General features: G+C 62.7%; 3 protein-coding genes across 3 annotated transcripts; 2 read left to right on the top strand and 1 right to left on the bottom strand.

Moving 5' to 3' along the window:
• The first annotated feature begins 1,533 nt into the window (after positions 1-1,533).
• Positions 1,534-5,036, top strand: SRPK3 (SRSF protein kinase 3). Its single transcript, XM_056108690.1, has 15 exons — positions 1,534-1,856; positions 1,929-2,035; positions 2,124-2,232; positions 2,319-2,406; positions 2,546-2,633; positions 3,001-3,107; positions 3,178-3,343; positions 3,436-3,461; positions 3,559-3,703; positions 3,791-4,003; positions 4,084-4,184; positions 4,278-4,385; positions 4,463-4,532; positions 4,617-4,709; positions 4,798-5,036. The coding sequence occupies exons 1-15, from the start codon at positions 1,561-1,563 to the stop codon at positions 4,980-4,982; spliced, it is 1,902 nt and encodes a 633-aa protein (XP_055964665.1). The 5' UTR covers positions 1,534-1,560; the 3' UTR covers positions 4,983-5,036.
• Positions 5,037-5,151: 115 nt separating this feature from the next.
• IDH3G (isocitrate dehydrogenase (NAD(+)) 3 non-catalytic subunit gamma) lies at positions 5,152-12,234 on the bottom strand. The gene is made up of 13 exons (XM_056108716.1): positions 12,071-12,234; positions 9,877-9,915; positions 9,643-9,654; positions 9,366-9,463; positions 9,136-9,248; positions 7,150-7,210; positions 6,927-7,059; positions 6,696-6,829; positions 6,506-6,608; positions 6,272-6,418; positions 5,517-5,611; positions 5,387-5,447; positions 5,152-5,301 (listed from the first exon to the last, which is right to left on the bottom strand). Exons 1-13 carry the CDS (start codon positions 12,149-12,151, stop codon positions 5,203-5,205), a joined length of 1,176 nt encoding a protein of 391 aa, XP_055964691.1. The 5' UTR covers positions 12,152-12,234; the 3' UTR covers positions 5,152-5,202.
• A 77-nt stretch (positions 12,235-12,311) lies between these two features.
• On the top strand, positions 12,312-14,484 carry SSR4 (signal sequence receptor subunit 4). Its single transcript, XM_056108713.1, has 6 exons — positions 12,312-12,566; positions 13,355-13,473; positions 13,793-13,867; positions 13,950-14,039; positions 14,122-14,187; positions 14,293-14,484. The coding sequence occupies exons 1-6, from the start codon at positions 12,500-12,502 to the stop codon at positions 14,395-14,397; spliced, it is 522 nt and encodes a 173-aa protein (XP_055964688.1). The 5' UTR covers positions 12,312-12,499; the 3' UTR covers positions 14,398-14,484.
• The last annotated feature ends 1,554 nt before the right edge of the window (positions 14,485-16,038 follow it).

The raw sequence follows: 16,038 nt of genomic DNA, 5'->3' as shown, positions 1-16,038 counted from the left end.
AAGGTCTCTTTTGCAACTTTTTTTTCTTGCTTTGGGAAGCCCCACCTGGCAGTGCTCGGTGCTTACTCCTGGCTCTGTGCTCTGGGATTTCTTCTGGCAAGGTCCAGGAAGGATGCTCCCTTTCTTCTGTGGCACCTCCCTGGCACTGTGGGTGTCCACATGCTCTCCAACTGCAGCCACTCTAGGCCAGGGAAATGCCAGAGTTTCTGAGCCCCCCCCTTCCTTGACTGCCAGTTCTCCTTTGGAGGGACACAAAAAGAGGTGCCCAGGGGTCGGTTCTGGTGATGGCAGCCGGGCTCAGACCCAGCCTGGACTCAAGTTTGCACAGTGCCCAGTGAGCTGTGTCTTGGGTCCTGGCTACCAGTTCTTGCCACTTCCTTGAGGGTTGGATGTCCCTTGGTCGCCACCAGTGGGAAGCTGGAGGAGGGAGCCCACAGATGTAGCCTGGGCTCAGCTCGCCGCACCTCCCAGGGTGCCCGTGAGGCCTGTGGCATGGCAGGGATGGTAGCGGGGAGGTCAGTGAAGCAGGTCTGCACCCCAGTTTCTGCCCCGTATCTTTGCGGTCACTGAACCCCAGCACCCAGGTGAGGGCACCTGCAAGGGCCGAGGTGGGTGCAAATTGTGTTGCCAGTAGCCTGCAGCAGGATGTCTTTCTGATTGCTTGGTGTGCAGGTTAGTGCCATATTCCCAGTGGGTTCTGATGCCCATGGCTCTGGCATCACTCCACCACTCTTTCCCCATTGGATTATGCCCACTGACATGATTGCAATGGTCTTAACAGCTGTGGTTTTGGGGTGCAGTTCACCCGGCCACTGCTCCCCCATGCTCTTGTGTCCTTTCAGTCCCCCTCACCCCACACCCCCAAAGCAGGAACTCTGAACACTTTCCCACCTGTGATCTGTCATTCCCCGGAGGTGCAACCCCAGTGAGTATCGCCAGAGGCACCTGTGGACCGTGGTCCAATTGCTTTTGTCTTTTCATTTGTGTTCCAGTCTTTCTTCCGGGAGGTCTCGTGGAGACACAGTCGCGGGCCTCATGCTGAGCCTCCTCAGGGTTGATCTTCAATTTTTTGTTTGTCTCGAAGGCACCCCCCACAGTACCCAGGGGCTGCTCTAGATTCTGTTTGGGGCTCAGTCCCGGCCACACTGAGGGACCATGCAGTGCTGGCGATGGAACCCGGATCAGCAGGGGCAAGGCCGGAGCTGCAATCCCTGTGTTCTGTCCCCGCCCCCAGCGCCATTGATTTTTTGTTTATTTCTGCTTGTCGCGTTTTCAGAAACTGTGTGCTGCCGATATTTTCATCCTTCCCCCTCCCCGCCCTGTTAGAGACCCCACGGGATGCCAGCCCGCTTTTCCAAAGCTAATGTTTAGGGTACGGGCTGGGGGGAAGCACATCCTTCTAATCCTTGTGTGACTGCTGGAATAAGCGGCTGCGCTGAGGACCAGGTGACAGCCACATTCCATGCAGAGCCCCCCTTCCCCGCCGCGCCCCCCCTCCCCGTGGCACGGGGGCTCAGCCTGGGAGAGCGGCCACACAGCGTCACCGTGTGGGTGGGCCTCATGGGGGCCAGCCTGGGGGCCGTCATCTCTCAGCGGTGGGGGCAGGGGCCTCAGGGCGCAGGGCGGGCGGTCCAGGGCCTCGGGCCGCGCCGCCCCCTCCCGGCCTCATACCTTGCCCACAGCCGAGCAGCTGGGAGGCTATTTATAAAGGCGGGTGAGATCAGCGGCCGAGGCTATAAATGTGAGGGCCGCGGCCGGGCCCAGAGAGCAGCCGCCCGGGGCGCTGGAGCTGCGAGCCGGGCCACGATGAGCGCCAGCGCCGGCGGCGGTGGGGACTGCGGCGGCAGCAGCAGCAGGTAGGGCTCGGCCAGGCCCCGGGGCCCCGGCGCCCCAAGTGCGTGCTCACCGCCCGCCCGCCCCGCCCGCAGCTCGCCGGCCTCCGCGTCCGCCGGGGCCGCGTCGGCGCCGCCGATGCTGCAGGGTCCCCTGGGCTCCGACGATGAGGAGCAGGAGGACCCCAAGGACTACTGCAAGGGTGAGGCCGGGCCCGGAGCGCCCGCGCAGGGCCGGGCGGGGGCAGGGCGCGGGCCGGCACGCCCCCACCGTTCTCGGCCCCTTCGCAGGCGGCTACTACCCCGTGAAGATCGGAGACCTGTTCAATGGGAGGTACCACGTGGTGCGCAAGCTGGGCTGGGGCCACTTCTCCACCGTCTGGCTGTGCTGGGACATCCAGTGAGCGACCCCTCCGCCCCGGGCCTAGGGTCTCCTGGGAGGGCGGCCCTGCGCCGGCGGCTGCCCAAGCGCTCCCTGTGCTGCAGGCGCAAGCGCTTGGTGGCCCTGAAAGTGGTGAAGAGTGGCGGGCATTACACGGAGACAGCTGTGGATGAGATCAAGCTCCTGAAATGTGTGAGGCCCCTCCCCACCCGCTCCCCCAGCCGCCGACCCCACTGCCTCTCAGCTGCCCGCTGCTGAGGACTGGTGGGCAGGGGTGGGATCGCAGGCGAGCTGGTTGGATCCACGGGTGGCCCCTTGCCCTTTGTTTCAGGTCCGAGACAGTGACCCGAGTGACCCCAAAAGAGAGACCATTGTCCAGCTCATCGATGACTTCAAGATCTCGGGGGTTAACGGGGTCCGTATCCTTTGAGGGAGTAGTGAATCAGCCCGGCAGAGTGTAGCAGTGTGTGTTTGTGCGTGTGCGTGTGCGAGACAGACAGACAGACAGAGATCTGGTGCCTGTGGTTTAGACCTGCCCCTCCACAAGCCCAGATCTGTGGTGAGCTGGGGGCGGGTCTCCAGGTTGGCGTCTGGATGGAGACGCTCCCTCCGGGAGGCTAGGCCTTCCCAAACCACATTCGCATGGGAGCATGGCCCTCTCCCCAGGATGCCCAGGGACACTGGGATGGCAGGGCTGGTGACCTCCAGGACCATCCAGTCTGCCCTGCTGCCCCTCTGAACTGCCCAGCCGTGTGCCGCCCACTTGCCCTTCACTCCCTGCCCCAGATGTCTGCATGGTGCTGGAGGTCCTGGGCCACCAGCTGCTCAAGTGGATCATCAAGTCCAACTACCAGGGCCTGCCAGTACCCTGTGTGAAGAGCATCGTGCGGCAGGTGAGCGTCGGGGCCGCGGGCTTCGGGCATGTGGTTGCCACAGGGCGGCTCAGGAGCGCACGGCCCACAGGTGCTGCACGGCTTGGACTACCTGCACACCAAGTGCAAAATCATCCACACGGACATCAAGCCTGAGAACATCCTTCTGTGCGTGGGGGATGCCTACATCCGCCGCCTGGCCACCGAGGCCACCGAGTGGCAGCAGTCCGGGGCCCCGCCCCCGTCCCGCTCCACAGGTACCAGCTGCTGGGCGGCGCCGCGGGCCTGCGGGCAGGCTGGGTGTGGGCCACCCCTGAGTCCCTTCCTTTCTCTCTCCGCCTGCCCCCAGTCAGCACAGCCCCTGAGGAGGTCACGGTGAGTCAGGACCCCCCTCCCGGGGCCCCACCACCGTTGAGGCGGTCAGAAGTGGGGCAGGGGGCGGTCCCCGGGGTGAGCCCGGCTGTGTCAGCAGGTGGGGAAACTGTCCAAAAACAAGAAGAAGAAGCTGCGCCGCAAGCGGAGGCAGCAGAAGCTGCTGCTGGAGGAGCGGCTGCGAGACCTGCGGCAGCTGGATGCCATGGACGAGGCGGCGGCGGCGGCGGAGGCCCGGGCTGAGGGTGCGAGCTCGCGGGCCGGGTCGGGGCCGTCGAGCCGGAGCGGTGCTTCGGGGCCGCGGCTCACCGCTGCCCCCGCTGCTTCCCCAGATGCTGGCTCCACGTCTTCCTCGGGCTGCCACCCTGGGGGGGCACAGGGCGGCCGCTCGCCAGCGTCATCGCCCGGGCCTGGCGGGGAGCGCAGCCCCAGCCCCGGCTCGCAAACGTCGGGCTTCTCGGGCTCCCTCTTCTCGGCCGCCTCCTGCTCGGTGCTGTCCAGCGCGTCCAACCAGCGGGAGGCAGGGGGCCTCCTCTCTCCCAGCAGTAAGTGGGGGCGGGGCGGGGGCAGGGCAGGGGCCCGAGGAGCAGGCGGGCCCGGCGACTCCCCACTCATCCTTCTTCAGCACCATTTGGGGCCTCGAACCTCCTGGTGAACCCCCTAGAACCCCAGAACGCAGACAAGATCAAGATCAAGATTGCGGACCTGGGCAATGCCTGCTGGGTGGTATGAGCCGGGCGCCCCAACCTGGTGCATGCGGCAGCAGGGGTGGGGCCTGGGGCCGTAGAGGCGACTCCCCAAGGCTGCCCTTGCCTGCAGCACAAGCACTTCACGGAGGATATCCAGACTCGGCAGTACCGGGCCGTGGAGGTGCTGATCGGCGCCGAGTACGGGCCCCCGGCCGACATCTGGAGTACGGCGTGCATGGTAGGTCATGTGCTGGGGCGCCGGCCACCACCCACGCATCTCAGCCCCTTCCCCCTCACCCCCCACCCCTCCCACAGGCCTTCGAGCTGGCCACCGGAGACTACTTGTTCGAGCCCCACTCTGGAGAAGACTACAGTCGAGATGAGGGTACAGGGCACTCCTTGGGCTGGGCTGGGCCGGGCCGGGCCCCCGGGCCTCCCAGCCGCCTCCCAGCCTCCCCTCTTTCCACAGACCACATCGCCCACATCGTGGAGCTCCTGGGAGACATCCCCCCAGCCTTTGCCCTCTCGGGCCGCTATTCTCGCGAGTTCTTCAACCGCCGAGGTGGGGCTCGCCGTCTTGCCCAGTGGCCCTGGGGAGGGGGCCCTGGGGCGTGAGGGCTGCACCCACAGCCTCCCGTGCCGGCCTGCAGGGGAGCTGCGGCACATCCACAACCTCAAGCACTGGGGCCTGTATGAAGTGCTCATGGAGAAGTACGAGTGGCCTCTGGAGCAGGCCACGCAGTTCAGCGCCTTCCTGCTGCCCATGATGGAGTACATCCCCGAGAAGCGCGCCAGTGCCGCCGACTGCCTGCAGCACCCATGGCTCAACCCCTAGGCCCGGGAGGGGCGCCCGACGAGCCCGCCGCCGCCGCCCACCTGCAGCGCACACCCCGCAGCCCCAGCCCGCCCCCTCACTAGCTCTGCTCCCACACGGGTTTGTGCTAAAATAAAGGCCGCAGCTGACACGCGTTCGGAGTGCCTGAAGCTGCTTTATTGGGCCCACCTGCCGAGCTGGCTGGGTGTGGGGGAGCCGGGGGACCGGGGCAGGGGGACTCTCACAGGACAGCCCGCCCGTTGATGACGCGGATATTGCGGATGATGTCCTGGATGGCCTCCGAGGTGGTGCCCTGGCCTCCGATGTCCGGGGTATGGATCTGCGGAGATGGGCCGCTGGAGCACTCCCTCCGCGCTGCACGCAACGGGGGGCCTGCCCCAGGGAGGGGGTGGGGGGAACCTCACGTGCTCATTGTCCATGGACGCCAGGACGGCCTTGCGGATGGACTTGGCGTAGGAGTGGAGCCTAAAGGGGAACAGCTGTCTTCAGCGGGGGAGCAGCAAGGGGGCTGGGGCCCGCCGGGACGCCACTTACTTGAGGTGGTCAAGCATCATGCAGCTGGCCAGCAGCGTGGCTGTGGGGTTGGCGATGTTCTTGTTGGCAATGCTCTTGCCAGTGTTCCGTGTGGCCTGGAGAGGCAAGAGGGCGCACGTGTGCGTTGGTGTGGTCCTTGCGGAGCGGCGCCTATGCACGCGTATGCACACCGCCTCTGGTTCCATGCACGCTCACGCGTATGCACAATGCCTCTGGTTTTGTGCACACGCACGTGCACTGCCTCGGGTTTCGTGCACGTGCACGCTTCGTCTGGTGCCAGGCATCTGGGTGCACGTGCACATGCTTCTTTGCAAACAGTCTCACTCTGCCACGTGCATTTGACCTGGTTCGGGCTTGTTTGGGGGCCACAGCCCAGCTGTGCTCAGGGGCTGAACCAGGGTCGGCCATGTGCCAGGAGAGCGCCTTCCCTGCTGTACCATCTCTCCGGCCCAACCTTAAGTTTTCAAACAAACAACCTAAGGAGAGCGCAGAGGTGGGCGGCCTAGCACTGCCATGTGCGTGGGGAAATAAGCAGGCACAGGACACAGCTCCGGTCTAACTGCGAGACACAGAACCCATGTCCTGCCAAGGCAAAGCCAGAGACGGGGAGCAAAGGCACAGCGGTGATACCTCCAATCGGGTCGGGTGCCTTCCGGGCAATGAAAATACCCCCACAGCTACACCACTCGTCTGCTGCCAAGAAGAGGACAGGGCAGGGCAGGGCAGGGCGAGCAGGCATGGCTGAGGGCACTCACCGTCTCAAATACCGCGTATGCGTGGCCGTAGTTGGCACCCGCCACAAGCCCGGGGCCCCCCACCAGGCCTGCACACACATTGTTGACAATGTTGCCGTAGAGATTGGGCATGACCATGACGTCAAACTGCTGGGGCCGTGACACCAGCTGTGGGGCAGGAGGGCAGACAGGAGTCAAGGCCTGGGAGGCCCGGGCCTGGGCCTGGGCCTGGGGGCAGGCAGCCCCGCTCATTACCTGCATGGTGGTGTTATCCACAATCATGCTCTCGAAGGTGATCTGTGGGTAGCGGGCCGCCACCTCCTTGCAGCACTGTAGGAAGAGCCCATCGCCCAGCTTCCTAAGGGGCAAACAAGCCTGGTCACCCTCCAGCATGCGCCAGCAGGGCCCAAGGGCACAGGCACAGCTGAGGGGATGGGGGACGTACATGATGTTGGCCTTGTGCACAGCAGTCACTTTCTTGCGCCCGCTCTCATGGGCCAATTTGAAGGCGTACTCGGCAATGCGCAAGGACTTGGCCTTGGTGATGATCTTCAGGCTCTCCACTACACCCGCCACACTCTGAGGACGGAACAAGGAGCGGTGAAGCCCAGCCTGCCTGCACCCCTCCCCAACAACCACATGCACACACGGACACACACATGCCCGGCGCACGCACCTCATGCTCCAGGCTGCTGTACTCCCCCTCCGTGTTCTCCCGCACGATCAGGATGTCTATGTCCCTGTGTCGGGTCACCACGCCGGGCAGACTCTTACAGTGGATCACATTGGCATAGAGGTCCAAGCTGGTGCTGAGGGCAGAGAGGCAATGAGAGGCAATGACCAGTGCCCTCATCCTGCTGGCATACCAGTCCACTCCCGCCCTGGGCACCGGCGCTCACCGGAGGATGTTGTTCCGGGACTTGTACGAAGGGGGCAGGTTGTGGTTCGTTTCAATGTTGCCTACGGGACGAAAGAGGTCAGAGGAGCTGGCAGCAACCCAGGCTCAGGGGCGGTAGGCAAAGGCCGCTCCTTTGCCACTAGAGGGGCCTCTCCCAGAGAGCAGCACGAGTGCCTCGCAGGGCTCCGTGGATTTCAGGGAGCTGTGGGAGCTTCCAGCGTGCTGGTAGCTTCATGGACTGGGAGCTCGACGATGCTCACTGTTGGCGCTTACTGATCATCTGTGCTATCTTGCTGGAGTGTTTTGCACTGCCAGTGTGCTCAACTGATGTTGTGTACGTGTTTCACTGACTGTTGTGATTCACTGCTGATCTGTTTCCCTGGCGGATGTGTTTCACTGATGGTATGCGTTTCCTGCCTCTACTGTGGACTGATGTTTCACCAGTGCTATGTATATCCACCGGTGGTGTTTCAGGGATACACCTGACCCAGGGTGCAGTATTTCGCAGATATCTGTTGATACTGTGTGCCTTAAACGGATATGGGTGTGTATGTTCCATTGATGTTTCACCGATGGGAGTGTTTTTCAGTGATGTGTGTGCGTTTGCTCTGATGTGCTTCATTTACGGTGCATTTCACTCGTGTGTTTCACTGAGATGTTTCACCAGTGGCTGCTTCACTGATGTGCATTTCTCTGAAGTTGTTTTCATGATGCTGCATTTCACTGATGTGCATGTTTCACTGATGTCTTGCTTTTCACGAACTGTGTATTTTACTGTTGAGAATTTTCACACTGATGCTCTTTGACAACACGCATTTTACTGAAGGTATATTCCACATATGATGCATTTCACTGATGTGTTTAAAGCATCCATAATGGTTGTGTGTGCATTTCACCCATGCCGTGTTTCTCTGATACGTGCTTTTCACTGACATGTGCATTTCACCCATGCAGTGTGTTTCTGATGGTGTGTGCCTTTCACTGACGACATGTGTGCATTTCACCATGCTGTGTTTCTCGGACGTTGTGTGCCTTTCTCCTGTGTTTCTGATCGTGTCTGCCTTTCACCGACTAATGCATTTCACCAATAGTGAGCTTATTACTGCCTAGTTTCTCTGAAGGTGTTTCATGATGGTGACCTGTTCACTCGGCTGTATTTTACAGAAGACTGTTTGGTTGACTGACGTGCTTCACTGATCATGTGTGTTTGCACTGATGGGGTATGTTATTCACTGATGGTGTCTGTGATTCACTGGTGTGTGTGTACATGTATATCTCATTCCGACGGGGAGTATGTATATGTGTGAGTGTCTCCCTGATAGTTTGTTTCACTGGTGTGTTTGTGTGTGTACATGTCAGTGTTTCACTGACAGGCTCTAAAATCCTAGACGAGCCTTGGAACATAGCTACTTTTTGGGAAGTAGGAAGGACTGAAGGGACTAAGGAAGGAGTGGATAAGGATTGTCAGTCAACCAGGAGGAACAGCCAGAGCCTGGGCAGGGAAGGTGTGGCTGGTGTCTGGACAGAAAGTGACTGTTCCCAACTGGCACTGGGCTGACCAGCCAAGCTGGCACCAACAATGTGACCTTGACCACTTCCGGCCTGGCTCAGCACGAGATGCCACACAAGCCCCAGCAGATGCTGAGAGGCGAGAGAAGGTGGCCAGAGGGTGTGACATGTTGCGTTCCGGCCGTGAGTCCCACCCTGCCTGGACAGGTGCCCACAGAAGGCCTCTGTGCCGTCTGGCTGGCTGGCAGTCTGTCCACTTGATTCCAGAGCTGGGCTCATCGTTGCCCTCCTGCTCTCTGCACAGAGCAGGCGATGAGCAAGAGTTTGCACAGGAAGTGATGGAACCATTCCAGAACTCAACAGCGGCAGACAGACTCTGCTCTAACAGCCCAAGCCCCCACCCCACCTCCCTAGCCAAGCCAGGCCTGAGTCAAGTGTGCGAGGTTCGGGGAGGGAGACATGCTGGCCCAGCACTCACCCTTCAGGGCCACGCGGTTCCGGCGGATGGCCATGATGGCGTTCTGCACATCTTCCTCGTCTGTGTTGGAGCTCACGTGCACCTCTTCAAAGTCCACGGGCACACACGCATGCCTGTGGCAGAGCCAGGTCATGCACCTCCACCGGGATGCCTCTCTGGCCGCTGCCCACCCTACCATGGCTCAGACTGGAGGACACACTCGGGGCCACGCGGGGTCAGGGGTGCCATACCTGAACACCGACTTGACGTGTAACATGAGCTCCGGCCCGATGCCGTCCCCAGGGATCATGGTGACTGTGTGCCGCCCACCATATTTAGCTGATGGAGGCTGGAGGAGGGGCAGGGTGGTGCTTCAATTCCATCCTCCCCCAGGATGGGCCCCCAGGGCTGGCCGATCGAATGGAGCCCGAACCTTGGCCCACCCACTCCTGACAGGGCTGCTCTCGAGGTGCCGGGGCAGAGGCACTCCGAGCCCCAACCTAACCTTCAGATGGAAAGTATACTCACAATCGTCTGCTGCTAGAGAGACAAGAAGGAAGAGAACACGGTCAGCTGCGGTGGGAGCCGAGCTCAGGGGGACCCACCGCCGAACCTGGACACTGCCACAGGAAAGGCGCCCAACGAGTGCAGAGCACAGGAGCAGCCCACACGCGTGCACGCATGCCCATGGGCCAGCGTGCACAGACCCCAACCCCCACACACCCGCGCACACGCACACGCACACGCCAGGCAGCTACTTACTGAGACGTTCCTCCGGGAGGCCTCCCGTGCACCCAGAACCTGACCGAGAGAGCCTCTGTGTCAGCTGCTGTGATCCTGCCACGGCTCCCAAGCAGGGGCCGGACACCAGCCACTCACCCTCTCCCCTCATAGAGCCTCCCCCGGAGGGGCCCACGGAGCGCCAGCCGGAGCATCACAAGCCAGGTGGCGTCCAGCTCTGGAGACGGCTTCCTCCCAATGCCCGCCACTGCCCCTAGCGCCTGCTGCTCCTGTGTCTCCTCCCCCACCCTCGCCGCTTCCAGCCCTTATGTGCACGGTACCGGCCCTAGGAAAGCTCAGGGAACTGGACTGGCCACACAGGAGGCCACAGGGACCTGGTGGATTTCTCCCTTGGGCCTTTTTCCTGGCCACGAGATCAATATCCACCAACCCGGGAAAGTCAGCTGGAAACAGCCAGTTTGGCTTCGATGGCAGCAAGAGCCCCAGCCAAGTGGACCAGGTGTTAAAGGAGGGGAGGGCATCTGCAGGAAGACACGGGGGACCCAGCTCCCCCTGCCAGGGAGACAGTCTACCCAATGCTCACTGCAACAGGGGACCTAGGTTCCCCCACCAGGGAGATGGTCCGCCCATTGCTCACTGCAACGCCCCCCCCCCCCCCGGGAGCCTCTGTGAGGGGAGAGGGTGAGTGGCTTGTGTCTGGGTCCTGCTTGGGAGCCGCAGCAGGATCACAACAGCTGACACAGAGGCTCTCTTGGTCTCAGGTTCCAGGCTCCATGGGACACATGGAACACTTCTTGAATGATGAGCATATCAGCTAAGGGGAAGTGGGGGCTGTGGAAGCTCGGTGCAAAGCCACTGTCACTGGCTCCTGGAGCCTGACAGTCTGACCTTGCTGAGCTGTCCCCGGGGATACAGGGGCTGACTGGTTGTGCCCTTGGAAGGACTGTGTGAGGGGAGGGGCACACTCGCCCCATCCCAAGAAGGGTTTCCTGGATTGTGTAAGACCCTTGAGTGAGGGTGCCGCCCAATGGGAGCGGTGGGGGACGAGTCCTGTCACTGGCCTCTGAAGCCCCCCTGGGCCCCTCAGCTCAGCATGGTGTAGCACTTTCCTGGACTCTGGCCAAAGTGCCCAACAGCCTCCAGGTCAGAGAGTGGTCTGCTCATATCTTTGCAAAAGGCAGATATGCTGGGCGCTCCCCAGGCCTCACTGTACCCCTGCTTCTGAGATTCAGCTCGATCGAGAGGCAACAGAGGCAGAATCCCTCCTCCCCGACCCCCACTCCCGGAACCAAAGCTTTGAGTTCATTTCTAAAGGTTCCCCGAGCCCAGGCAGGGCAAAGCCCAGGCCAGCACCCTGCTTGTACTGCACCATGAAGACGCCGATGCCACAGCTCCAGACGACCCAGCAGCCCCTTAGCAGAGCCAGGCCAGCCTAAGTGCTGGCAAGGTAGGTAGGCTGTCCCTGGAGTGGGGTCCCCAGGAAGTGACCTGTGTGCCCACGTGGAGCTCGGGCAAAGTTGGGAGTTCTGAAAGGTCAGAGCCGGCGGGGTCCCTTGAGAACATGAAGTTCCCTCCCCTCAGTGTGGCCAGAGGAAAGACCACACAGGGGTCAGTGAAAGAGCCGGTCGTAGAGGTCACATCGGCTCTCTGTCCAGGGACCGTCCTAGCTTCTAGCGCGACACCCGCCAGGGCCGCAATCGTCTTCCCACGAAGGCTTAAGCCTGCGCGGGGAGATGAATCGGACCCGAAGACCCAGGATCCCGGTGGGAGAACGGGGGCAAACCGCCCCCAGACGCGACTGCCTCCGGCGCCAGCGGGGCTCTGGGGATGCCCGAGGCAACAGGAGGGCCGGCCACGGCGCGACCCCCGGGGAAGACGGTCCCCAGACGTTCCGGGAAAGGCGAGGCGGGGCGGGTGGCCGCCCCCGGGGTGTCCCGCAAGGTCGCGAGGGAAGCGACACGGCCACTCTCCCCTCCCGCCCGGGTTCCCACAGCCCGCGCTGCAGACCCCGGGGCAGCCGCAGCCGGGCCAACTTCGGCCCGACCCCTCGCTTGACAGCAGGGGCGTCCAATCAGCCCCCGCGCCTGGCCCTCTCTCCGCCCCCCTCGGGGCCGGCGGCCAATCGGGACCGGGACGCTCCGGGCGCGCCGGCCCCGCCGCGAGGGGAAGTGCGAGGCGCCCCTGGCGCACCCCGCGGCCCGCGGCGCCCTCTCACCTCCCAAGGACGGCAGAGGAGGGCCGGCCGGAGCATGGCCTTCGCAGCGCCGCCCGCAGCTGCTGCCACCTTCAGCGCCATGGCGGAAAGTGAGGCTCCGAACGTCCGAACACGCAGACAGTGCTCTCGCGAGAACTCGGCGGAACACGAAGTTCTGCGGCAAGCGGGCCCCCGCCCTGCGCACGCGCGCCACCGCAGCGGCGACCACACCCCCTTCCGGCGCCGGGAGCGCAGCCGCCATGTTGGGGGGGGCCGCCAGCTGCGCCCCTGGTCCAGGGAGGGGACACGTCGGTGTCGCCAGCGACGTCACGGGCTCGCCCGGCCCGCTGGCCTGTCATTGGCCACCGTGGCTGCTGACGCGTCGCGCTTCCTCGTCGGCCCCGCGTGTTTAGGGGAGCCCGTTCTCTTTCCCTCGCCGGAGAAGAGGCGATGGCGGCGCTGGCGTCTCTCGCTCCCCTGGCGCTGCTCTTGCTGGCCGGCCTGTCCTGCTGCTCAGGTAGCGGCCTGCAGGGGCTCGTCTCGGGTCGACCCTTCCCGCGGCAGGTGGTGCGTGGGGGAGGGAGCAGGGGTGCGGGCGAAGTGGGGCTCCGGGCCTGCCTCTGAGAGGCAGGAGCGCACAGTGCAGGGTCACGCTGGCCCAGCGAGGCCACTGCGCGCCCCTGCATCAGCGACGTCTGTGCAATAGCCACGGCCCTTCCCCGCCGCCCGCCCCTGCCGGGAAATGCTGCACTCCTGCAGCCCCCAGCCCGGGCAGGGCAGGTGACACGCGGCCCGGCTCCCTGTCCCTGGCGATCCGGGCTGGCCGAGATGCAGCACGCCCCGGCCAGTGATCCGAGCGGACGTGCGGGGACGATTGGGGCCCGCGGGGGCTGGCTGGGCTGGAGCCCAGAAGAGGCATGGTGCTGCACCTTCGCCCTACCTGCAGCTTCCGGCGCCACCCAGTGCCACGAGGGCGCCTGTCCAACCTCGGGGAGCAGCGCGGGGAGATGTCACCCTCTCCAGCGTCTGTGGCATGTGTGCGGACATTGTGTCCCCTCCTTTCTGAGGGCAGCACTGAACCCTTCTCTGTGGGAGGGCAGGGGGTACCCTGTCGGGAGTGCACGGTGCAGGGTCACACTGACCCCAGCCTTGTGTGCTGCCTGCAGGGCCCCCTTCTGGTGGCTCTCTGACACTGCATGGGAAAGCCACCTGGCAGGACCCAGAGGGCTCTGACTGCTGGGCTCGGGGCTGGCTGGTGTCGTCTGCCCAGGCTCAGCACTCATAGCCCCAGGTCCTTCCCCGCAGCAGAGGCCTGTGTGGAGCCACAGATCAGCCCGTCATACTATACCACCTCAGACGCCGTCATCTCTACGGAGACAGTCTTCATCGTGGAGCTCTCCCTAACCTGCAAGAACAGAGCCCAGGTGAGGCTGTGGGCTGACTGCTTTCTAGAGTACCTGGGGCCCAGGGGCCGAAAGCAGGAAGTTAGACGTTTTGGGGTCTAGTGCTCGTGGGGTACCCACCTGTTCTCATGCATTTTCTTCCTGGCTCAGTTGTAATGGGGTTCCCCCACCTCAGATTTGGAGAAGGCAGTGGCAGGAGGGTAGGTTGGCTTTCTGGCATGGGACTTAGGGCTGTCAGATTTGCTGCTGTAGTTCTCCGGAGGTCCCCCTGCTGCCTCACCCCCACTCTGGGCCAGCCCTAGACTGGCCATCAAAGGAAGCCAGTGACTGTCTCCCCCAGAACATGGCTCTCTATGCCGACGTCAGTGGAAAGCAGTTCCCTGTCACACGGGGCCAGGATGTAGGACGGTACCAGGTAAGTAAGGTACAGTGGCCCGGGCTGTGGGTGGAGGATTTAGGGATTCAGCACTGGGAGGGGGGTTCCTGCTGTCTCCCAGGTATCCTGGAGTTTGGAGCACAAGAGTGCGCACGCGGGGACCTATGAAGTTCGGTTCTTCGACGAGGAGTCATACAGCCTGCTGAGGAAGGTGGGTCCCGGGGGCCTTGCTGCGGCCACCCCTGCCTCTCCGGCGGCCCTCAGAACATCCTGACTCCTGTCCTCGCTTTCAGGCTCAGAGAAATAATGAAGATGTTTCCGCCATCCCACCCCTTTTCACAGTCAATGTCGACCACCGGGTGAGTGGCTGAAGGTGGCCCCGTACCTGGAAGCAGGGGGATACAACCTCCTACGGCGGGGTGGGACTGGGTCACTCCATCCTGAGTCTGCACCCTTCCTTACAGGGTACTTGGAATGGACCGTGGGTGTCCACTGAAGTGCTGGCTGCAGCCATCGGCCTGGTCATCTACTACCTGGCCTTCAGTGCCAAGAGCCACATCCAGGCCTGAGGGGCGGCCTGCCTGGTGCATTCAATAAACCTCTACTGGCTCCTGCTTGTGTCACCCGCCTCCGGCCTGGGCAAAGCCAGGCCACCAGCACACAGTGTGGATCTCAGTCGCTGGGCTCCTCTCAACACCCTCCTTACCCCCAGAGAGGCGCATGCGCCTTGCTTCTCCCCCCCCCCCCAGCCTGATTGGGGGTGGGCCCGGGAAGGGCTCCTAGAGAGTAATGTGGAAAGGCCAGCACAGCAGCACTGGACAGCCCTTCCCATGCCCGGGTGTTGCTTCTGGGAAGAAAGGAAACCGTGGTAGCCTCTTCTGGCGGCACATGTCCCTGAGCAGTCCCCCTTTCAGCAGTGACAGTCTCCAGGGAACTTGGGGTTCATGGGAAATGGCGTCCACCTTGCTAATGACCCCGCTGGCCCTCAGTGGCTTCGAGAATCTTGGGAACTTGGCAAGCTCTGCCCTGTAGCTCCCAGCCTCTCACGCAGCCATGGTGTGCTGCCAGCAGAGGGCGCTGCTTCAGGCCAGAGATCCCCTGGGAAGCACCCGCTTCTGCTGGGAGGGTCTGTGCAGCGTGAGCACACAGCCCCCCAGAGCCAGGCCAGTCGACCCTGCAGCTGCAGAGTTTTGGCACTGCCTTGCCCTACAGCAGCCCAGGTGTCGACTGTGGAAGGGCCTGTCCTATGTCTTGGGACTGCTAGGACTCAGCCACCAAAATGGGGTGCTTTTAGAATCCTCCGGCCCCCAGGCAGCTCAAGGAGGTGCCACCCAGTTCTCTGCAGCAAGGAAAGGGTTTCTTCACGGGTGCACAGGGCCTACGCCTTGGCCCAGGCTTCCTGGCAACACTGAGCATTGGGAACACACCCTCAGGACCCCACCCTGCCCACTGACCCAGCTCTGCCCTGCTTTTTCAGGGGCACCTGCCCCATTCACCCCACTTTCGCAGCTGACTGGGCCTTGTCTGGGACTGAGCTTTGCCACACTGCTGGCTCCAGGGGGCGTTGTGCCCCATCAGCACTGAGCACAGAGCCCATGTGACAAACCTATGTGCTTGTCTAGGTGGTCCCCAGCTTCCCAGCACCCATCCATCTGCCACAGCTCTGCCTCTCGTTCTGAGCTGGGGAAGCAGAAGACCGCTCCTCTGGCTTTAGGATGAAATGGGCAGGGGCTGGTGCTAGTTCCGTGTTTGACTTCTACAAGGCTGTCTGTGGTTTGGTTCCCAAGCAAAGGAGTGATGTGTGGGCCCCACAGGGTATGGCCCCCAAACATCCTTGCTGTTGGGAATGGCATGCAGGCTTGGAGAGACTCAGCACCCCATTGTCCCTACCCTGTGCCCCCGCAGAAAGAACTAGCAAAGGAAAAGAAGGTCACCGAGTAGAAAGGCAGCTTTATTCTCACAATGCCACACTGGTGCGTGGGGTGGGCAGCTATGGGGGATGCCGGCTTGCTCCCCCAGCTCTGAGGATGAAGCGCTGCCTCACCACATGGGGCTTCTTTGGGGTCCCCTCCCCAGCCAATGGAGCCCACTCTAGGCGAGGCTCTTCGGACAGTTCCGCTCCCTTCGATGAGCCCTCAGGGGGAAGCCTTCCCAGTCACATAAGTGACAACCTGTCCCCACACCTTGGCTGCTTCCCATCTGCCTGTTTT

The sequence above is a fragment of the Sorex fumeus genome, unplaced genomic scaffold, assembly GCF_029834395.1.
Source record: "Sorex fumeus unplaced genomic scaffold, SorFum_2.1 ptg000232l, whole genome shotgun sequence".
Taxonomy (NCBI): domain Eukaryota; kingdom Metazoa; phylum Chordata; class Mammalia; order Eulipotyphla; family Soricidae; genus Sorex; species Sorex fumeus.
The sequence above is the reverse complement of the archived record's forward strand: the minus strand, read 5'-3'. Positions and strand labels throughout refer to the sequence as shown.

Excerpts from the sequence above, each read along its gene's own strand:
- SRPK3 (XM_056108690.1), top strand. The coding sequence starts at position 1,561 with ATGGGGGCCAGCCTGGGGGCCGTCATCTCTCAGCGGTGGGGGCAGGGG. Across the intron at positions 2,036-2,123 it reads CCCCAAGGACTACTGCAAGG|GCGGCTACTACCCCGTGAAG; the intron begins GTGAGGCCGGGC and ends GCCCCTTCGCAG. Across the intron at positions 4,710-4,797 it reads CGAGTTCTTCAACCGCCGAG|GGGAGCTGCGGCACATCCAC; the intron begins GTGGGGCTCGCC and ends GCCGGCCTGCAG.
- IDH3G (XM_056108716.1), bottom strand. The coding sequence starts at position 12,151 with ATGGCGCTGAAGGTGGCAGCAGCTGCGGGCGGCGCTGCGAAGGCCATG. Across the intron at positions 7,211-9,135 it reads GAACCGCGTGGCCCTGAAGG|GCAACATTGAAACGAACCAC; the intron begins GTGAGTGCTGGG and ends TTCGTCCCGTAG. Across the intron at positions 6,419-6,505 it reads TGGATAACACCACCATGCAG|CTGGTGTCACGGCCCCAGCA; the intron begins GTAATGAGCGGG and ends CCTGCCCCACAG.
- SSR4 (XM_056108713.1), top strand. The coding sequence starts at position 12,500 with ATGGCGGCGCTGGCGTCTCTCGCTCCCCTGGCGCTGCTCTTGCTGGCC. Across the intron at positions 13,474-13,792 it reads CCTGCAAGAACAGAGCCCAG|AACATGGCTCTCTATGCCGA; the intron begins GTGAGGCTGTGG and ends TGTCTCCCCCAG. Across the intron at positions 14,188-14,292 it reads CAGTCAATGTCGACCACCGG|GGTACTTGGAATGGACCGTG; the intron begins GTGAGTGGCTGA and ends CCTTCCTTACAG.